Below are 22,907 nucleotides of genomic sequence, written 5' to 3'. Positions count from 1 at the left end.
AGGCCAACGGAGAGGCTGAACGCATGGTGCGGACAGTGAAGGACCTGCTGGCCAAGACGAAGGATCCCTACCTGGCCCTGCTCGTCTATCGCGACACCCCGGGAGTAAGTGGATGGAGCCCAGCGCAACTCTTGATGGGGAGAAGACTGCAGACCACGGTGCCGAAGCTTGAGGAGGCCCTGATCCCTCGAACGCCTCCAAGGACTCTCTTCCACCAGCGAGACTCGTGTGCACGACGCCGACAGGCACAGGACTACAACAGGCGCCACGCCGCTCGTCCACTTCGTCCGCTGTCTCCGGGCGAAGATGTTTGGCTTGCAGATGTACCTGGAGCTGCGCGTGTCTTGGGGCCAGCAAGACGACCTCGCTCGTACGTTGTGCAGACGCCCACAGGCATACTTGAGCGGAACCGTCGTCATCTGGTTCCATTTACACCATCTCAGCCTGCAGTGGAGTCTGCTAGTTCGCCGGTCTCCGACACTCCAGCTGCATCGACTCTACCTCCAGTGCCTCATGATGCTTCGCCGCCTCCGCAACCCCTACAACGCTCCACTGGGTCTCCGCGGTCTCTGGCGGAATCCCCAGTGCTGGGCACAGCGTCGGTGCCCACGCCGCAGTCACCAGTGTGCCCTCAGCAACCGGGCAGAGTTTCGCTTCGGGCGACGCGTCAAGACGCCCGAGAGACTTAATTTATAAAGACGACAAGTTTGTGTCTTTTTCCCTGAAGGGGAGATGTAGAGGTCGCAAGTGGCGCCCCCTCACTCTGTCGCTCCTCCGTTGCGAGTCTATATAATCGGCGGCTCGAATAAAGCACTTCACTTGCCGACTGGAATCCGATGCGTCTGCGTGTCACTCAACTCCGCGACATGCGGCACGGACACGCAGCGCCGTGGGGTGGCGGTAGTTGAAACTGATGCGTGCAGCGGCCAATGGGAGCCTTGTCAACGCACGCCAGCCAATGGGATTGAAGCCAAAATCCATCAGCTTTACTCCGCTCCTTTGGGATCGCGGAAACTAGGTGCCGTTGTCTAGGCTTTTTGCGTTTATTCATAGCTGGGAGCTGGCTTCACTTGGAGAAAGGATTTAAGGTGCTGTTTGGCGTGCTTCAAACTGATGACGTCGGCTCGCTCCATGAGACCCCTCAGTGAATGCTTTCACATTAAAAAGGCAGGGGGCCAGCCTTGCTCGTAAAAAAAAAAAAAAAAAAAAACAGGAGGGTAGGCAAACCTCTGAACATCGTACACATTGCACTCGCAAAACACATCCACACGGCGTCGATTCTTGATCGGTATCCAAGCGTGCGAAGTCAGAGAGACGCAGCACTTCGGCATGCCAAGGAACCTTTGACTACGCCGAGAGAACCGGCAAAACTTGCTTTCGACAAGTTATGCCTTTTTTTTTTTTTTGCGACTCTGTGCTTTTGTAAAACTTTTCACGTCTTTTCAACGGCAAGTCTCACCGCTTACACATGGTTTTACAAAACGTATTCCGCGAATGACGATGAACAAGTAGAAAATGTCTCTTTCGAACGCTGCCGCCAGGCTCTGCAACGCTAGCGGAAATGGGATTCGACCACATGCAAGATGGCCGACCGGTGGCTGCACTGGCGCTGCAGTGACGAAGCGCGATCCAGCAATTGTCATAAAAATGCTGCGCAAGCGCTGCGAGCCATCGAAGCCAATCCAAGGCCGTGTGAATGTCACGTGACCTTAAAAAGGTGAAACATTGACGCGCGGAAAGCGTATCACGGGGCTGCGTCTGCAGAGCGGGATTGGCTAGGATAGCTCTTAACGTCTGCTGCGTCCTGACGTAAGGTATGGAGGGTATGGGTGATCCCACATTGGGTGATCCGAGACCGCGCCTTATTTCATATGAGAGCAGTCGGAACTAAAAATTTCCCTTGAGCTTCCGTGCTTGAGAAACGCGATTTTTCGTTCCAAGCAAACGTGAGAGCGATGGGTCGTAGCTACTAGTAGCGTAGCTACGGATGACGGCAGCCACTGCAGCTTGCTGGCGCCATGCTACGGCCAGCCGCGGACTGTGCCACCGTGCGCTGGACAGGCTGTGTACCTGTGAACGCGTAGAAAAACTTTACCGAGCGCCCCCAACGGCAGAGCGAGGCAAATTCTGTGGGCAGGTTCGTAGAAAGGCAAGTCGCCTGTACCGCCCGTACGGCCCGCACCACAGGCCCGTAACTCGGCACCGACGGTGGCACCACTGTGGAGTACACGCCCATCATGTACCATGGCTGCTGTTGACGATTTGAAAGCGATCGGTCTCATAGGTAAGTCAAAACCTGCTTCTCATATTCGCGTGCTCAGTGGATTCGACTGAAAGTGCGTCCGCGTGGAGTATTGATGTCGCTGGCGTGTAATAAGGCGGAGCCTCCTCCTTGGGCGGCTCTTTGGGAACTCTCTCAACGGAGCGGCGGTGCGCCGAGGGAGCGGCGGTCGACGCTGAGCGGGAAACGGTCGTTTCGGCCGCCGGCATGCTGTGAACACTTGGCGTTTCCTACGATACTTGGTGCGATAGATAGCCAGATGGTGCCCCTGAATACCCGGTATATAAAAAGCGTATCGCACGAGATTAAAACACAGTAACACTTGGCAAGCTTGTGTTTACTTGTCAGTACCCCGCTATCCCGGGAACTCCCTGATTATCACAGTGGCGACGAGGATGGGATAGTAGCTTCGTTCGATTTACCTGCACCGGTGCAGAAAAGTGTAGGCTGGTGTACTTCCAATCATATCTTAGTACACATATCTCCGATATGTGTACTAAGATACGATTGGAAGTCCAGGGTGTCCCCGAAAAAAAATTTACACTTTTTTTTTTTTTTATCGCAAAAAAATAAACTATGCATTGCCAAACGCTCATTCTTCGCCAAAAGGTAGCGCTAGAAGTCCGAACCAGATGCCAAAGTTTCAAAGGTTTGTGCTGAAACATCTGGTTCGGACCTCGAGCGCTACCTTTGGGTGGAGAATGAGCGTTTGGCAATGCATAGTTTATTTTTGTGGTGAAAAAAACCCTGTAAATTTTTTTCGGGGACACTTCGCACAGTCGGCCACGAAAGTTTAAGGACCACGCGAGCCATGACCGAGCTGCATTACTGCACTACCTTGCAGGCGCGGTGCCTGTGGTGGAGTCCTGCAGTGTGTGCATGTGCGTCCTTTGGTACCTGCAGGCATGTCAACTCTCCCGCTTCCAGCCGACACCTTAATCTCACGAATACGACGCAGGTTGCCGCTTGGATAGCCACTGTTGGCAGTCGTGCCGCACTTGTATCTCGGTGGCGCAGTGAGTGGCAGAAGCCAAGATATCAACTCTCCCTCCCACCATTCGGCATGGGATTATTTCTCCCAGCTCAGTGGCCAGGCAAACAGCCATTCTGCATGATTGTAAACCTGAGACTGGGGCAGAAAAGAGAACGCAACAGAAGGAAGAAAAAGAGGAGGCAACGTCTCCTCTTTTTCTACCTTTTTTTGTGTTCTCTTTTCTGCCCCAGTCTGAGGCTTACAATCATGTTCAACTTACACCAGCTCGCCTGCACTCGGACCATTTTTTAGCCATTCTGCCTTTTCCTTATTTTGTTTGTTTCAGAAGCCTTTTAAATTTCTCTGCACTTGCTACCCTGTCGACCAGTCAGTGACAACAGTTAAACGAGAACGCGTAATTTGTTATATATTGTGCAGGTTAATAAATAAAATATTAAAATAACTTAAGCTTTCAAGATCAAAACAAAAGAGAAAAACAAGGAAAATCGCCGTCTTCCTGGCCGTTGAGCTGGGAAAAACAATTCCATGCCAGGCGGTGCAAGATAGAGTTGATATCCCAGCTTGTGCCAGTCATGGCGCCACCAAGATACAGCTGCGGTGACCAACAGCGGCTACCGAAGCGTTGCCCGACCCCGTATCTGTGAGAACGAGAAGGCATCGGCCGGAAGCAGGAGAGTTGACATGCTTGCCAGCACCAAAGGATGGGCACGCGCGCATTATGGGTCTCAACAACAGGCACCGCGCAGCAAGGTAGCGCAGTGATGCAGCTCGACCACAACTCGCATGGTCCGTTAACTTTTGTGGCCGACAGTACAGTGACCTACACTTTTCTACACCTGTGCAGGTAAATATAACGAAGCTATAGTCCGTTGAAACTCAGAAAGGTAGGGCAAGGGAAAGGAAGGCTGAGGAGGAGGAAGCAGATGAAGCGCTGGAGAGAGGAGGAGGTTTTGACCTCTCCTCTCCAGCGTTCCATCTGCTTCTTCCTCCCCAGCCTTCCTTTCCCTCGCCCTACCTTCTTGAGCTGTAACTTTCTATACAGTGCGATCCACTTATAACAATACCACATAGAACGATGTATTTCTTATTACGATCAGTTTTTAGAGTTTGTAGTGTGAAACGATCAGATCCTAATTTAGATACAACGATAATCGGTTATAACGATTGAAATTTCGGGTTTTCTCGTTATCGTTATAAGTGGATAGCACTGTAGTGTTGAACTGCTGCCGTCGGACCATGCACTTGTTCTGGAATGATGGGGGTCGGCAAGCTAGAGCTCTTTGACGCTAAAACAAACTGAAGCGAGTACTGGGAGTGGGTTGAACAGTACTTCATTGTCAAGGTTGAGAAAAGGCGAGCCATTTTATTTACGTGTTTTGGCCCGGCCACATATCCTTTGCTTCGAAATCTGCTGGCTCCTGTCAAACCGTCAGAGGCCAGCCTAGAAACCATTTTCGAGGTGATGGTAAGCATTTCTCACTGAAGCCGTCTGAAGTCGCTGCAAGTTTTAAGTTTAATTCACGAACGCTTCATGCCTGTGAAGCAGTGCAAGCATTTCTTTGCTTGTCTGAACGAGCTTGCGGAAGATTCCGGATTAGGCGCGTTCCGAGAGAGAATGCTGTGAGACTGCATTGCGGAGGTATTAATGATGAGATGATGCATTGGCGACTATTAGAAATTCCAGATTTGACCCTCGACTTTGTGAAAAAGACGATCATTGCAATGGAAGCACCGAAGAAAGATTTGCAGATGCTGTCACCAATTATCCAGCCAAACCTCATGTCGACTAATGCCATCTCACACAATGCAGCTACGCAGCCAAAGCGGAAGACTGGCACCATTTTGTGTTTTCGTTGTGGAGGCTAGCATTACGCCACATAGTGCCGTCATGCAAGTACCACTTGTCACAAGTGTCGGGTAAAGGCATCTGGCACGAGTATGCAAGAGGAAGACATCAGATGTGACCGGTGGCGGCCCAACGACGTCCACTAGAATGCCAAAATCTTGGATAAAGCGGGCCAGTCTCAAAATGTTTCACTGCCAGAAGTGTACGACATGTGGGAAACAACATCGTCTGCAGTCTACGGCCAACCTTTCTGAGTGGAAGTTACAGTGAACGGGACTCCATTGCTGATGGAACTCGACACGGGAGCTACATGTCTTTTGTGTCTGAGGAAACATTTCAACGCGGATTTCCACCAAGGCAGTTGGGCCCATCACGCGTCATGCTGAAAAGCTATTCAGATAAACTTTCCCCAGTTTAGGGATGCATTATTGCAACGGTGAGACTTGTAAACCGCGAATGTCAGGACATCCTGTATGTCGTCCCTGTTCCCTGCGCATCTCTACTAAAACGTGGCTGGATGAAGGGCCTCAGCATCAATCTATCCAAGGCAAAGGATGTCAACGGGTGACTTCTGTTGCGGACCTTGTTGCTGAATGCTCCAGTATTTTTGATGAAGATCTAGGCACTTTCAAGGGGGTTGCTGCAAAGATAAATCTTCAGGACAATGCCAAACCAAGGTTTTTCAAGCCTCGTGCAGTTCCATTTGCGATGCTTGTCAGAGTCAACGAGGAGTTGCAATGCATGGAACGGGAGGGAGTCCTACATCCAGTGAAGACTTTGGAATGGGCTGCCCCTATTGTACCGGTTCTGAAACAGAATGGGCAGGTTTGTGTCTGTGGAGACTTCAAAGTCACCCTTTAATCCTGTGACTGTACTTGCAAAGTACCTCATCCTGCGAGTGGAGGACCCTGTTTGCTAAGTTGTGTGGAGGCGAGACAGTCAGCAAGTTGAACTTGATGAGAAGTCGTCCAAACTGGTTGTCGTCAACACTCTATGAGGTCTGTACCAGTACACTCACCTGCTGTTCGGTGTGACCTCTGCACCATTGATCTTCCAATGTGAGAGGGAGAACCTATTGCAAGGACTTAAAGGAGCTGTGCAACGATTTTAACGTTGAAACAATTGGCATCTTCTACTTTTTACATTGTTCATCTTGTCACAAAAGACAAAAAACACACCTCTTTCCTTCGAAATATTGCGATTCCGCCGTGTAATCGTGAGGCAAAAATTAGAATATTCCCCGACCTTGTGAGAAAAGGCGGAAGTTCTTATATCTTGTGTACACTTACAATGTTTTATCGGATCCCAGTCATCCAGCCCACAGTTGTATTCGAGAATCTAAGTTTCGTCATACCTTTGACCATAAACCAACTATGGTTCGACTCTTGAGTCTTTGTTTTTGAGAACCTCCGTCTCTCCCTGAACCTGCCTCGTGAGGGTGTCTATTTTCTAGAAAGTGCATGTCATACGGCCCCATGGGACATCAAACCCTTAGCTTGTGATTAATATTCTACAAAATTTAATAAAAATAATGTCCCCTCACTCATTCTACAACAGGAATTCTGAGCTCTGCAAGAAAAATACAAGCATTACTGCCAGTTTTACACCGACGGTGCTAATTCCTCAATGTATGTCGGCTCCGCCATTTATTCAAATTTGTTTACCCCTGGTACTCGGCTTAACAATGCCGCCAGCATTTTTACTGCTGAATTGTGTGGTGTTCTGGCAGCACTTGACTATATAATCAGGAGCAAAGTGATTAAAGCCATTCTTTTTGTAGACTCTCAAAGTGTTCTTACTGCAGTATGCTCTGTTACACCAGCCATGAATAAGTTGACTCAACTCGTATGGGCCAAGGTTCAACAGGGACTTGTGGGTGGTAATGACATTAAGTTTTGTTGGATCCCGAGCCATGTGGGCATTGCAGGCAATGAGGCTGCAGATAGACTAGCCGCCTCTTCACAGAACCTTTAACCATCGAATGTCTGTGTACCTTACCAAGACCTTAAGATGTCCATACGATTTTCACTTTCACGACTATGGCAGTCTGAATGGGACTTAGCCAATAATAGCAAGCTTCATGCCATCAAACCAGAACTTGGTGCCTGGGAAACTTCTTATAATAAAAATCGTTTCCACAAAGTCCTCTTGTGCTGCTTGAGAATTGGCCACACATTCCTTACTCATTATTACCTGCTTATAGGTGAGGAACCACCGGTGTGCGAGCACTGTGGAGAAACTTTATCTGTTCTGCATGTGCTCTTTCTTTTCCGTGACCTTCTACAATAATATGTCTTATTTCCCCCGAGTTTTTCAAGTACAGCATCCCATTTCACCCTATCTTGGTTCTGGGGAAGCAACCCCTCATACCATTGGATCGTCTTTTAGCTTTTCTCGAAACTACAGGTATTTCACACAAACTATAGCCAAGTTCTAATCTAATCTTAGTGTACTTTTACTAATGTTTTTTTAGCTTACCTAGTTTGGTGCAGAATGGCCGTTGGAGCTCTTGTGCCATAAAACCCGCAAACATTATCATCGTCTTTGATTCTGCTTCACCCGGACCTGAAGTCAACCATATCAGAAAAGCAGTTCAGGCAGAAGATGGCATACAACAAGAGTGCTTGAGTGATATCAACTGTCCAGCCGGGTGATGCCGTTTATGCGATAAATTTTCGACAAGGACCACCATGGGTACCTTCAACTGTGATCACAGATGTCGCTTTGCCAGATGGTCGGTGTTGGAGGTGTCACGAAGGACATCTGTGTCCTGACCTAGCCCAAGCTGGGGCATCATTGGTGCCGCAACCTGAGCCAGTGGATCAGGCCGCTCCTCCTGATCAGACTGTGCCCGCTCTCGCTGAGGCTGTACCACAAGATGCTCCTGCCCAAGTGGTGCCTCAAACCGTAGCAGCTGGATATCAGCAAGAAGATACTCGGCCTGTTCCTGGCACTCTGCTACCGAGAAGAAGCAATCGAGCACAAAAGCCTCCTGTGCCCTTTTCACCGTGAAGATTGGCAGAACCTCAGCTAGTTTTTGTTAGGGGGGAAGGGTGTGATAGGGCATTCCTGCGCACCTGGTATATAAAGAGCATATCGCACAATATTAAAACACAGTAACACTGGGCAAGCTTGCGTGTACTTGTCAATGCCCTGCTTCCCCGGGAACTCGCTGATTATCACACTTGGTGCAAGCTCGGGCCTGAGATTATACAAGCTTGCAAATGTCACCATTGCTGGGTACCGTGAATGACATCATATGCAAGCTATGTATATGAAAGTTTCCCCAAACGAAGTGAGGGATGACTGCGCAAACCGCGGTCCGTTTGGCAGCCTAGCTTGTCGACTGTTTCGTTTAGCTCGGTTTCCAAAAAGGGCTCGCAGCATGCCAATGTCCGAAGCGACAGTTTCCCGCTCAGCATAGACTCGCTCCCCCTGCGCACCGTCACTCCATTCAGAGAGCTCCCCAAGCCCTACCCGTGGAGGAGGCTCCGCCTTATTGCAAGCCAGCGACATTAATACCCCGTGTGGCACCCTCAGCCCAGGTGATCTCCACTTCTGATTTCGCGGTGAAAAGACCACTGGTGCCATCTGTATTGGAGGGCCTTTGACGGCCAAGAAGGCTTGTGTTGTGAGACACTCACCACATCTTTACGTCTTTCAGAGAAAGACACCAACAGCGATGTCCTGTGGACATGGTCCTACCCGTGCTTCACGCCAGAGGAGCGCTCTCTGCTTTTGCCCAAGTGCGACCTGGAAAATGATAGCCTGTCGAGCGAGCAGCCAGTATGGTTTCGGTATTGTCACCACCACAAAGATTGGTTCTACATGTACCAGACAGAGGTCTTCGACAGCGACAATTTGAGCCGAGTGAGTTGGCCTGCGTGCACGTGTTTTCGCATGCCATCATGTAGCCATTGTTTGGGGGCGGTGAAATCCTCCAATGCTTGGGGGAAGGGGGGGGGGGGGGGGGGGGGGGGAGGGGGAGGTTTGTCCGAAAGGTTATTCATGCATGTCTAGGGGGAGGCAGGTGTCTCGGCTACTACAATGTCTTCCATACAGGTTCGACTATTTGTGCTGGTGTTGCACACCAGAGACTTCAGCCCCGACAAGTATGAAACCCTGGCGAGGATACTGAGCAAGGTGTACTGCAAGACGGGAGACCCAACGGCCCTGCTGCGCCTCTTCCTGTCCGTCTCTGTAAAAGGGTCGTGCACAACCGAGGAGAACGGCACTTTCCTTCTCAAGGACTTTGAGCGCAGGCGCAGCTTGACTCAGGTGCCCATCAAAGGTACGAGCAAAACCAACCCGAAGGCAAGGTACAAAACTCTTTCCTTTCTTTCAGATATAATAAAGATGTTTGGACTAGAAGCCATCATCATTTACACAGCCATCATGTTGAAGAAGCGGGTGATTGTGTACCACCATAAACTGAATGTTTTGCTCAATTATATCAGGTAGGTTGTTCTTTTTGCACCTTGCAGAGCCTGCATACCTCCATAGTTAATCATTAAAGGGGAGCTCCACCACTGAGCTATGTAATCCAAAGGCCTCATCTGAATGGTGATGGCTTCCCGATTCCGAAACGCTATCTCGTTCCCCCTGATTTGCTCAAGTTAATTTAAAAAGTCATAATTTGTTTGCTACCAAAACTTAGTTCTCCCTACTTTTTCCCCAGTTCCCTGCTGGCCGAACGTGATGTTGCCGGCGGGAGGCAAAGGGCACAGTTGGCAATCGGGTACCCTCGCGCCCACCTTGTGTGCATCTAATAACGAGCAAACGGTCGTCTGTACCAACTGAAGTTGATAATAAAGTATGACCTTGGCCTATCTGCTGAACTATAAGGAAAAACAAGCAATTTTGATTTTAAGAAAACCGCTTGTCCATCTTGGTACACTCAAACCGTGGCTCGCTAGTTTCATGCAATCGCTGGTGTAAATCCGCTCTCCTTCTATCACCAGCAAGCAATTATGCTGACAAACAGGAGGACATTAAAGACTGCTTACGTGTAGAAATACAAAACATTCATACACGCAGCGCATTACTACATGCAGCGTGCCTCGCTGTCCTCCGCAGAGGCTGGCCGGGCGGCGCGACATGGCTGAAAGCAGAGCGTAAAACATGCGATACAGTAGTGCACAGGGAGAGGGAGAGGGAGTGGGAACTTCCCACTCTCCCCCTCCCCCCTCCGGGCCTCCAGCCACGCCTGACACGTGACCTGAAAGGGGGAAGAAAGGGGCGGCCTCACGCGCGCCCCCGTCTCCCTTTTTCCGGCATGCAGGCCACAGCGCCATGAAGAGGGCTTCTTTGTGGGGTGGCGTCCCTTGGAACTATGATACATTGCAACCAATGGGAATGTATTGCATGTCTCACTCAGCCGGAATTGACGTGCCGTTTTTCGCGGCTACAGACAACACCAGCTGCGCTCCATGAGATAGTGAATGCTTTCGCATTAAAAAAGGTTGAAGGGTTTTGCAATACATTTTTTTACAAATTACTCAAGCACCATGCAGAATGCTTGGTATAGGGGTACAGGTGCTGCAGATGCTCATCTTACCTGAATAAAACTGCCACTTGTTTTAGATTTACTTTAGAAAAGTTACTGCTGCAGACGCCTGCACGTGTAACTACTCTTGTTGCATGCATCTACTCCTCGGTCCTGGAAGCACCTCTGGTTGGTGCCATTTTCAGCATTTGTGCGTGCGGCGCATACTTTGCTCGCCTTCCGAAACAACAAGCATGCGCATGCTGGGCTGTGACCTAGCATGTGTTGACTGATTCTCATAAACATCGAAATGGCGTATAGAATGAATGAACCACATTTGTGTACGCCAGGCGGCGAGAAACTACTGTTCATGAAGATTGTGCTAAAATGAAAATTAGAACAAATCCTCAATCTCCAAATCAAACATTGTCAAGGTGCAATGAGAGGCATATAAAATACACAAATACACTATCCATCATGAAATAAAGTAAGTTGCTTGAAGATGCAATGGTGCATGAAGTACAGAATTGTATCATAAAATTGAAAGTTCATAATAAGGCAACAAGAAGTTACCTGGAGAAAATTTGTACCCATATATTTTTTCACCGTTTGAGAAGAATGCAAAGCGTTCAACCACTCATCCACTTGTGCAGATAGAGAAAGGGGGTAATTTTATATAAGATTTTTTTTTTCAAATTAATTTTTGGTTTTGCACAATCTCCCTCAGTGGTATATTTATGCACCTCCCCTCAAAATTTATATTTTTTATAGTTTTACTAATTTTTCCCCCAACACTATTTAACATTTCTCTGCGAAATAGGTAAGGACTTTTGCACCACCTCTTCTGTGAGGGAAAATTGCACGCCATCCATTTGACAAACACACCAGGCAATGGCAGAGACACAAACAGCAGTGTGTTGAAAAGCATGTCTAAACTCAAACTTGAACTTTGTTTTGATGAGTCACTTCTCGCTTTCGATAGATCGGCCGCTTGATTGGAACGCCAAGAGTAGCTCGAGCTTGCTGCGACAGCTTTTGCTGTCCGAAGCTAATTGGTTCGACCGCCCTACTCAAGTGTTTATAAAATAAATAAAAAAACTTCACTCAAGCCATTGTGAACAACAAATGTGACTGTGTCAAATGTTGACTAGTGCTAGAATATGCATTATTTTGCCCGATTTTATTAGCAGTCCTCTTTAAGCGGAGGTCGTAGTGGTACAGAGCCAACTCAAGTCTGCGATTGACACTCGTCAAACTGTTTCAAATGCGGAAGGATGATCAACTCTCAGTACACGGCTGTAAAGTACCCCGACACAGGCGAGAATGTTTCATGCGATACTCATTCCGGCATACGGCTTGCACAAAAGCACCTTGACGTGTGTCGCTCCCGCTGCTGGTTTCAGATCTTCTTGGCAACGGATCTGATGACAACCAGCGCGGAGCGGCATTCAACTGTTCAGCTTAGCTGCTCAGCCCGCAAAAATAATGCAAAGATGGCTACCCGAAAAAAAGAAGTAAGGAGAAGGTGGAAAGAAGAAAGTCCCTACGAGAGACCAGAGAAGAGGGACTGGGGAATCTATCCCTACTACTTTGCACGCATCGCTGCCCGCCGAAATTCGCATATAACTCAGAAAAATGGAACATAGCTTGCATACGATGAAGTCACAAAGTAATAAAAGGACACAGGACAAGTGCTGTCCTGTGTCCTTTTATGTTGTTGTGTGTCGTTTACCCGCAGTCTCGGGGTTTTTTCAACCATGTGCAATGTACACCAGCTCGTTTGCACCCTTACTTTTTGTTCATTTGACCTTTACTTTGCCTTAAATTTTATACAAGTTTTGATTTGGGTAATATGCAAGAAAATATAGTATGTATGGACGAAGCTGCACGATGACAGCTTTTTCCAACCATTTATAAGTATTATCTTTCAAACTGCAGTAAATGCATTTATTTATTTTATTTATTTATTTTCTCTTCATCATCCCTAGCAAGCAGTGCTGATACTTGTTTGAATTAATTGGCAAACTTCTGTGGGAACTTCTATAGAGTTGAAGGAAATCGGAGCTGTGCCAAATTCTCCACAGCACCATTTATTTTCTTCTTCGGAGCTGTGAAATACTCTGTCATTGCATGCGATTCTCAAGGCCATTGCCAAGCTCACTTGATGTCAGATCCACAACTTTCTGCCACCTCTCGTAGGGCCTTGACAGCTTTGAGTCAACACCGGCCAGGGTGGGAGCACTTCTATCCGTTCATGGAGCTGAGTCCTGCAGAGGTGGCCGAGCTTTCAAGCATGACCCACTACCTTGCCGGATTTCGGGATGCCACTGTCGAAAGTCGCCTCGAGCTTTACGACGTTTTTGTCAACCTTGCTGCCATCGAAGTCACAGTGGCACCTCACTCTAAAGGTAATTTGCACATTTCTGTGTTCATTTCAGAAGACTAGGAATGGGGCTTGCGAAAAGAAAAGTTCACGGCTGAGCTGAGCAGTTGTAGTTATTCTTGTTCTGTCATTTCACCTGCTGTAATTTTTTTGCATAGAGCAGAGTCCTTCAATACCCTTTTGGTTACAGAACTTGCACCCAAGTTGGCTATGAGGATGCCGCCAGATGCACCACTGTCCATAGGGGGCATTCTTGTTTGGCCTCTCCACTTTGACGGAGGCCATCAAAATTCGCGGTGACAATAATTTCGTAGAAACAATTTCTTGTATGCTGACACCTTGTTACACCTGTAATTGACCCTTTTTTGAAATTGCTCTTGGCAACCCTGCGATGCTGCCTCGATTCCCTCACCGGGGGGAGGAGGGAGTCGAGGCAGACTTCCAAAGGTCATCCTGGCAATATCCCACACCGCCTGGTGATAGTTGCAAATATGCAAAGGGGGAAGGAAATTGGCTCAGAAGGTCAAGGGGAGGAATCATACTTTTGGTTTCCAGGCTAGGTGGTGCAAGCTACTGCCCGTTATAAAGGGAACCGCTGATCCATCCATCCGGTGTTCCGAGAGTGCGGCTGGCCACTATGATTGGGCAAGGCGCTGCCATTAAGATGTATACCCCCACGATCGCGAGCACCAGCACTGCCGGTCCCAATTCGCTATCGTGGACCAGGAGTTTAGTTGACATTCTGCGCCGCCCGCACGACGAGCAACCAAAATCAAGAATGCAGTTCAAGTTGTGAACAAAAGTTCCGTGGACGAGTCTTTGTGCGAAACAGCGACATTTTCTTCGGGGGTTCGTTCTTACATCGATGATTAAGTTGGTTGTCCTGTTTTTATTGGCAACCAAGTCTTTTGTCGCGTCTTGGTTGGCAATGCAGTTTACATCGGCGATTGTCTTGGCTGTCGCACCATCGCTGCCGACATCGTGACGTCCACATCGACGGTTGCGTTCCTTACCGCGTCTTTGTCATCAGCAGTAGAAAACATTTGCTTCATCGGCAGCCTATGACACGTGGCTCCCTCCCCTCAGAGACCCTTTGTCAACGTTAAAAGCAAAAAAATAGGGAACAGCTTGTTGCATCAAGAAGCGGCTGCAACTAGTAACATTCGAAGGGTAGCCAGTCTGCCTGAACTGCTTCAAGCCTATCCTTGTACATTTTATTAAGTGTTCTTCTCCCTGTTTCATAGCAATTACCCAATTGCTTCGACCAATGGAATTGCTCTGGAAGGAAAGAAAAAGGTACATTTGGAAGAAGAGAGTACCCAAATTCCAGAGTCGCTCGTACACAACACCCGAATAGTCTCCTTAGGGAAAGCTACGTGCATGTGCTTGTTGATATGATGGTTCTTTTTATTGCGCGAGCTCTCATAACGGATTTTCATGCATGCGCGCATATCCTTATCTATGACTTGAGTTTATCTCTCACTTAACAGACCGTGGTTTACTATTGATGCATTTTTTGTCGACAGCTGTATTTTTTGCAGCCAAACAGGAAATTGTTATCTTGTTTCCGAGGTTATCCTTGACGTTTTTCTGCTTGCACAGTGCTGTAATTAAAAAGGCACCTTGAGAGGCGCGTTGGGAGTGCTACTGCATACTGGCCTGCACCACCGTGCATCTCATAATGGCAGCCGAGGCCCCGCCGGTAGCGGCGCACGTGACAACGCCCAGCAGTCGCGCATAGTTTGGAATGGGTGCTGCTAGATGGCGCAGCATTGATAAAAAGGCATATTGATAACTGTATGCAAGCACCGGTCATTCTTTATCGATTTCTAACAACAAAGTGGCAACTAATCTTTTTCAGTTTGTTTTCGGGCAAGACAATGCTTTCTCAAACAAAAAAAGGGTTGGGGGAATTCAGCACACAAATTGCAGTACCTGTGCGAGACTCGCGGCGTTTAATTTTGGTGGTCGATCGAAAAGTAATTTTGTGACAAGCAAAAAAAATGAAAAATGGCATCATTTTAGGAGGTTGTTGCAGATAAGGATGTTTGAGTAGCTAATTGAGTCTGTAGAGCCAAAGACGCGTTAATGAGAAACTCTGTTAGTGCGATGACTTGTTGCCACAATCTAGGTTGTAGCTAATGGACCTTTTTCCAGTAAGATTCTGCGCACGTGCACACCCTTTCCACTTGACCTTGACCGCCCTTTCGCCATTTTTGGGGGGCACTGTTTTCTTGCGACACTAATCTGTTCCTATGGGAGAAGGCGAGTCCAGTTGCCTTCCATTTGTAGTAGGCGGCGAAACCGTCATGGGGCATTCCTTACTGGAAAAAGGTCCATTCAGAGCAAGCTGAAAATTTGGGTGACACTTCCTGGTTGCTAGACTCCCAGCGGTGGTGGCTAGATTTGCAGTCCTCTTGTCAACACCAGTGCTGTGGCGTGGTCACAAACAAAACTCGCTGAAAAGTTTAGAGGACTTGGTCTCACGAACAAAGTTCACATATCTACTTTGCCAGCCCATCGGCTTGTGCTGTGAAGCCAATGATTAGGAACTACAATGAGGCACCCCTGACGTTTGGACCCAGAAAACCGACCTGCTCTAGGATTTTGAGTATGTGAATGGCAAGCCCAGTGTCTGCGCAGCATGCTTTTTTGGGTTTTGACATTATTGGAGCCTTGTCTTGTGCTTGGTTTCTCCATAAGGGGCAATGATTGGAAAATCCCGTATTGTATATTCAACCATCTTTTAGAAATGTTTCTAAAATGTTTGCCTGAAAGGGTAATGGGTAAAAAATGCCTTTGAAAATGACAATGTCTGGCATCTTAATGGAGAATGTGAATAATTGACTCAGTTGGCAGACTACTGTCACCAGAAATAGTGCTGCCTAGCATAGTGTGAGGGAACCATCAATGTCTGGATAGGGCACTCTGCTTAACGGTTACATCGCAGTCAGTACTCGCAGGCGGTCAGACACTGCTGTGATCGTTGGGCAGAGACTTCCGTGCCCTATCCTTGAGATTAGAGCAATTTTCTGTCCATTGTGCTGCTAAGTGCATGCTGTCGGCAAACCTTTTTTTGTATTGAAACTAGTAAATAAGGAATATCCAAACAATGGGAATCATGTTCTATTAGAGGCGACTCCAATAGGGAATTCATTGGCCTAATTTTGTGAACAGCCCTTTGGCTTTTTCTCGAAGCACGCTCTTGCAGAAGAGTTTCTGCAGCATTCTTTCTCACATCAGTGGCCCTGTTGTCCCCAAGGGGCTTAAAACTGGCGCAAGGTTGCGGATTGACATGGTACGAATACTGTTGAAACCGGTTATAACGAAGTCGGTTATCACAAAATAGCGGCTACAGCGAAGTGATCACGATTTCCCATTCCCTTTTGCACTTCGTTAACTGAAGCCGGTTATAACGAAATAGCGGATATAGCGAAGTGATTTCTGATTCCCGTTGACTTCGTTATAACCGGTCTCGACAGTAGCTCCCATAGTGTGGCTGAGACGGATGTCTTCTGCTTGTATTGCAGATGCCTTTCAGATGAGCAAAACCCACAAGGAGATTGCCATGTTCATGGTACGGCAAGCGGATAACAGTAACTTGACAGATCAAGAGGTTGCTCGTGTATGTCTGCTCGCCCCTTCTTGCTTGGAGGGTCCCTGAAATGCGCTCTGTCACCTTCTAGGATATAACCGGCAAAACGCAAGAGCTGCTGGCCAACCTCAAGAGTGCCACGACTGCAGGGCCCGGCGGTCGTCGGGTGGTCAGCTTCGCCAAACTGCGGGAACTCAAACTTGCTCCTGCGCTTGAAAATTTTTACTGGAACTTGGCAGTGGCCGAGGGATTGGTGGACGCCTAGTCCCATCGTAAAGTGTCGACCAGTGACTGTGGTGACGTCCGAAATGCTCGGCAGAAGATTCGCTGCTTCAAGTGCTGCTTGCTCTTGTATACAGTGTTGGGCCTTGTAGGTTCTATATGGCTGAAGTGTGCATGCTAGCGTAAGCAGTGTAGGTAGTTTTAGGTTGGAGAGAGAGGATAAAAGGAATTCCTTCACAGTTATGTCAAGTTTGCAACTATTATGCTAGAAGCCTGTTATACTTCACGAGAATGTATAGACCTTTTCACCCTCCATCGCACGAATGCTGCCATCTTGGAGTTGCATGATGCGGCCGCCATAAGGTGGCTTCAACTCGTCGCTCCGCTCTCTCCTTTGTGCCTTGACGAAGGCGTTGTATTTATGCTTTTTGTCACGGTTCACTGCATTTCCCGCCTTACTTTGTAGAGCAGTGGTTCTCCACCATTGACGTTTCATGGACCCCTTCTGGGTCGGCGGAGATGGAGGAGGACCCTGTTCGTGTTGAGGGGAAGGGAAAGGTATATATACATTTTTTTAATGATTTTATAAATTGATATAACCAAAAGCTGTGTGAAGTAGATTTATCTTATTTGACTTACACACGAGAAAAGTCACCCGAAAATTACGTTTCTTCGCAATCTAAAAAAAAAAACAAAAAACTTTTATTGCTGGACTTGACTGATGAGGCAAGGCATCGCGGACCCCTAAAATGCCTTCGCGGACCCCAAAGGTTCCGCGGACCCCAAAGGTTCCGCGGACCCCTATTTCAGAACCACTGTTGTAAAGCATCATCCTCTACTATTGCATGCCATCATTATGTGCATACTGCAGTAATTTTGTAACACGTTTTTGCTATTTTTATTGTCAACATACCGAATACGTGTAGGGGGTGGGGGGGGGGGACACGAAGGTTGAGAGCCCATTACTTAGGACAACTCAAGTCTGCTCAGCGATTGTGGCAGAATATTCGAACTAAGTAGCACAACGTTATATTCGTGAGAAAGTTGTTCCTTTGGCTAGAGTTGCTCCTTTCGCTGAGAGCAGTGAGCTGCAGAAGAAACTTTGTGTGTTTCCTGAAAGCATCGTGCTTTGCCTTCGATAAAAATCGAAAACGGTTGCTTTTGCTTACATGGGGGAACTTCTGGAGATAGGTAATGAACGTTTAACTTGCATTTTATCTGATCCTAGGAATAATGGTAATGTCAGCATCAGGCAACATGTTTTTGCATGCTGCACCAAAATGTGTTGGATGTTCTTAATAGTTTTTGTAATATATAAACATTTGCTTGATCTGTTTATTTATGAATTTAAAGAAACTACACCGTGCACGATCCCATGTCTGCAGTCATTCAGTCCTTTAACGACTTTGTTAAGGCATGCAATTCAATTCATTTATTTCAATTGTTCCAACACCAAGATCGGGACTACCCTGGTGAACATCTGTCACAGGCAGCTTGCGAGTGCCGAGGGCCCGCAATATGCGATGTTGAAAAGAAGCCACTAGAGTGCAGCATTGTCGGTGCCGGATAGCAATTGTCTTCAAGTGGCTGTGACACCGAAATGTACAAAGCGCATCTTTTTCAACAGGCAGCAATTTGTCTGCACAGGTTCATGAAGTGTTGTCTAGCATTCCACTTAGCCAAACTTGCCAGAGGTTACTTCTCTGGCACACTTTAATTTTGCAAATTTTATGCAAGACAATAGTTAGACAATTTAGGGGCCCGTCTTATCTCATATCTTGAGTATGTCGTAAGCAAATGGTCGTAAAACAAGTTCATTTCCTGACGGCAGCATTATGAAATGCTGTTAATGAGCACATTTGCAGGGCCGATAGTTAAAACAATTTCCCACCCTGCTTAGGATATACTATCAAAAAATATTTCCCGAGCACTTAATTTCTTTAAAGAAAGCAGCCCAAGACAATATCACTTCTTTTACAGCATCAGCTATACTGGGCGAGTGTTCTGTTGCCGAAAACGAACGGAGGTTCGCCAAATCCGCCTGTGCGGGTTTATTGCAGGCGGGTTTTGCACCGGGAGAGGGCGAGTGCAGCAGTGGTACCCTCGCCCTTTCCCTGATAATAGTCGCGGTTGAGGAGCAGCGGGTTCAGCGCATTGCAATTTCGCTGGGGTCATATGATCGCACTCCTCGCCACCTGCTCCCTTTCACCTTTGGTCGCCCGTTCCCTTGGCACTATGATTTTGCGCGCAAGAATGGGGCGGTCCAAGCGGCTGCTTGACGACGCTGCATGCCCGTGAGAGAGAGTTGTCGAGGTGTAGGCGCCAACAGTCTCACCGTAGGTGTTAGTGTGGAATGCCTTCGACATCAAGATCATGCTGTGCTTGAACGCGAAGCGGCACGCAGAAGAGAATGTTACCAAGCGAAGAATGGACACGCTGGCACGACCAAGCAATTAGCGCAGTGTCTCCACGAGAAAGTGTTTAGTGCTAGCTGTTCTATGTGCGATCGGTTGTGGTTTACGCGAGACACAATGTGACGCAACATCACCGGACTTTCCAGTCAATCACGACGCAACATCGAAATGTTGCAGCAGCCGACGCTGTTTATTCGCATTACGTCGCGTGATCATCCGAACAATATTTTTTAGATTCTTTGAGTTATTATAGGAGACTTTTTTTCACTTTCTGAAGTTCACAAAAATTTGGTGTCTGCGAAAATCAAACAGTAAGCTGTGAGCTTGCGACTTCGCGTGTTTTTCACAATTCAGCACATTGCTTATCAGGGTGTCGATCTGCTTTTCTACTATACATTAGTCTCTTCATTCGTTTTTTTTTTTTTTCCTGAAAACAGGTCATTGGGTATGGCCATAGAAGATCGAACCCTCCTTGTGTACTGTTAAGTCGTTTCGTGGCCGAACCTGGCGCCGAAAATCATAGTGTTTGTAAAAAAGTCTGCAGTTGCGACTCGAAACAACTTCATAGTTCTCAAGTAACCCAGTACCACTGTTGTACTGGTTATATGCTACAACGAACATTTGTATCAAAACACTAAGTGAAAATTACATACAGCACCAACACAGCCGCGAGCGCGCTGAAACCGAACCAACCAAACTGAAGCCACCCAATGGCGGCAAGTGCGTCAGCGCCCTCTATCTGCTGGGTGGGTAACTATTGAGATGAAAAGGTCTATACTTTAACCGTGATTATTACCATCTGCAATAGCCTAGCTGAATAGTTGAGATGAACTAAAAATGGACCAATGTTTTTTTTGTTTTTTTTTTTCATTTATATATTTATAGGTTTAAGCAACTTTTGTCTCTTATTTTGACATGTTTCGGTGGTCTTGCTTGCCTGACTGAAGATGTGTTATACTGGCTAATTACTAGGGAGTTTCGACAGGCCTGTAGTACAAGCAGGACTAACAAGGTGGGGAGAATGACACATTTTAGTAATTCATATCTCTGTTAGCTCTGTACCGTCTTTTGCATAAGTATTGCCAGTAGAGGTAGTAAAATTTTGTAAAGAGTGACGTTTTTGAAGTGTGAATGAATGTTGTTTCAGGTATAAATATTGTTTTTTTATGGGAAGCATAATTGTCCTGCCTTTTTCCTCGTAACCGCCATTGGGCATGGCGGCATTAGCAACATGAGCACCTTCAAACCTCTCGTCTTCTTTATACGAGCCACGGTTCGATGCCACTACCTGTTCTACAGAAGCTCAGCAATCTGTCCGGCCGCGCTTCGAGAACCACTGATTGGATTAAGCTTGGAGCGTTAACAATGCCACCCTATAAAAGTGGATGCCCATCTTCACTGCAGCATTGGGCTCGGCGGCATCACCAACATGAGCAGCTTCAAACCTATCATCTCTATACAGGTGAGAAAGTACTATGGCACATGTATTCAAGTGATGATATTGGACAAGGTTTGTGCTGCCGTGCCCACGAGCATGCTGCCCATTGCTTTGTGGTGCTTTTTCGTTTCTTATGAATTTGTTATTGTTGGGGGGAGGCATTGAAACCAACCCCAGTCTTACCATAAAAATGATTCTAGATTAACTTAAACCAATTTCAAATGACCTTCAGGAAATTAAAACAGGAACGATTAAAATAAATGATAGGCTTTCAGCAATTAAACTAAAATGGAATCTAAGAGCACTTGATGGAGGAATTGCTGCTCGCCAGGAACAGAATCTGATGTTGCTGGGACCGTAAAAACGCCACTAAAATCAATGATCCCAAGAATCGCAGCAGGAGATCAAACTTGATTATTTCTGGGATACCAGAAGAGGAAAACAAAAGCAACAAATCACTTGAAAATCTTTGTAGCCGAAAAATTGTCAAAGAAACACTCCAGGTTCATTCTGCTGGATTTTAAAGGATACATAGGCTTGGCAGGAAAAATGCCCACAATGCAAGACCAATCATTTTTAAGCTAATCGACTTTAGACGAGGCTAAAATACTGAAAAATTGCCACAAGTGGGAACAAATCTTGCAACCAGTGAAGACTTTTCCCGTCCTGTTCAGGAAGTTTGAAAGAAAAAAAAAAAAAAAAAAAAAAACGAACAGCAGTGGAGAAAATGGAAATAAGCGAGGAAAAATGTAATTTGTGTTTAACCAAGTCAGATTTAATGGTCAACATTTTGTCGTCTGGGATGAGGTTCAGAATGACAAGGTTCCTTTCGAAAAGAACTGTTGAACCGTCCCAAGCGGAAACCTCAACCAAAACGCAAGAGTACTGAATAAACCTGTTGAATTTGAATGTGTGCTTCCTGATCTGAACCTGACATTGTCACTGTCACAGAAACCTGGCTGACACCTCTTGTTTCGAATCATGAAGTTGTACCACCGAACTACGTTATCATAAGACCTGTAAATAAATCTTGCAGCCGTGTTTTGAGAAGTTGTTGCGTTGTCCCTTTTTCTTTCATTTTCTCTTGTCTTGGGGTTTTATAAGTATAAAGGCCGGTTCACACACTTGCAACCGAGTACGACCGAGAGAGACAAGACTTGTTGAAACCTCTTAAAATTTCTTAGGAGAGAACACACTGGCACGCTGGCGCCATCTATGCGGTGACCCTGGAACTGCATTTGACAAGAGCGAAGGTTTTGCGGGATTTCCGAGGTCAAATGTGCGTAATACTTATGAGAAAGGCTCGTTTATAATGTTGACAAAAGTTTTTCGATTCACGAAAGAACGGATAATGTGCCAGAGAAATAGAAAATATGCCGGACCGCGAAGCTTACACTGCTACCCAATAAATGGCGCCACTGTGTCCTCTCATCGTAAGAGATATTAAGGGGTTCCAAGGCACTCTGTTCTAAGAGGTCGCAAGTGTGGGAATGGGCCTTAACCGTTCACCAGCTAGCCTGCGCTATTACCCTTATTTCAGTACCTCTCCCTAATGCAGGTTTTGAGTCGTGTTCAGTTTCTTTTTTGTTGCAACTTCCCCAAGCGTTGTTGGATGTGTATATATCTAAATTCTTCTAAGCAAGCTGGGCCTCGAGCTGGGACAGCTCCAGTCGGAGGCCTGGCTCTTCAGTTGGTGTCTACAGAAGAGGTACATTGCCCCAGAACGTTTCAAGTACCTTTCCCTTCTGAACTCTCCATGGCCTTCAAAAACGAAAATCCGCAATGCCTACAAGAAGCCAGCCATGCAACAACTCAAGGGCATGCAACAGGTGTGTGGCATAGTTTGGACTATTTACAGAGGCAATGAATTTAAAAAGTCCTTTGAGTTTGGAGCTTAGACTGGGTTCTTATTGATTCCTCGTTGGCACCAGTTCTTTTGGAGATTTATTTGTGTGTCCTGGATCACGCTGTGCACACAAAGGTAGAGTCCTCTGGAGGTATGTCTATGATTTCTTTTCGTTTGTGTGTTTGAGGTGTCCCAGATGAAACAAGTAGAGATTCCAACTGGTAGAAATTTTCGCCTGGGGTGAATTACGATGTATGTATTCTTAGTACTCGTTCCTGCTTTAATATCTCTCTGGGATTGGCATTCTTTTTAAATAAACAAATAAAACTGTACCATTTGTATCCCAAGCTCTTGTTCGGCCCTCACTCGAGAGCTTCCCGCACTGGCCACCAGTGCTGAAAGA

The 22,907-nt window shown here is 46.9% G+C and overlaps 1 protein-coding gene across 4 annotated transcripts; it reads left to right on the top strand.

Moving 5' to 3' along the window:
- Positions 1-1,748: 1,748 nt before the first annotated feature.
- LOC8032692 (putative DENN domain-containing protein 10 B) lies at positions 1,749-21,567 on the top strand. 4 transcript variants are annotated; one of them, XM_029989106.4, is made up of 7 exons: positions 1,749-2,284; positions 8,786-8,991; positions 9,184-9,412; positions 9,467-9,578; positions 12,806-13,014; positions 16,520-16,614; positions 16,676-21,567. In XM_029989106.4, exons 1-7 carry the CDS (start codon positions 2,245-2,247, stop codon positions 16,847-16,849), a joined length of 1,065 nt encoding a protein of 354 aa, XP_029844966.2. In that variant the 5' UTR covers positions 1,749-2,244; the 3' UTR covers positions 16,850-21,567. The 4 variants fall into 4 exon arrangements, with proteins under 4 accessions (XP_029844966.2, XP_040061247.1, XP_040354980.1 ...); XM_040499047.2 differs by lacking the exon at positions 1,749-2,284 and adding an exon at positions 3,952-4,119; XM_040205313.3 differs by lacking the exon at positions 16,520-16,614 and having other exon boundaries at positions 1,900-2,284.
- Positions 21,568-22,907: the final 1,340 nt, after the last annotated feature.

The sequence above is a fragment of the Ixodes scapularis genome, unplaced genomic scaffold (genome assembly GCF_016920785.2).
Source record: "Ixodes scapularis isolate PalLabHiFi unplaced genomic scaffold, ASM1692078v2 PGA_scaffold9__187_contigs__length_104089568, whole genome shotgun sequence".
Classification (NCBI taxonomy): Eukaryota; Metazoa; Arthropoda; class Arachnida; order Ixodida; family Ixodidae; genus Ixodes; species Ixodes scapularis.
This window is presented reverse-complemented; position numbering and strand designations above follow the sequence as displayed.

Bases quoted from the DNA above. Each gene is read 5' to 3' on its own strand.
- LOC8032692 (XM_040499046.2), top strand. From the start codon at position 2,245: ATGGCTGCTGTTGACGATTTGAAAGCGATCGGTCTCATAG. The intron at 9,579-12,805 runs GTAGGTTGTTCT...CACCTCTCGTAG, and splicing joins GTTTTGCTCAATTATATCAG to GGCCTTGACAGCTTTGAGTC. The intron at 13,015-16,519 runs GTAATTTGCACA...CTTGTATTGCAG, and splicing joins AGTGGCACCTCACTCTAAAG to ATGCCTTTCAGATGAGCAAA.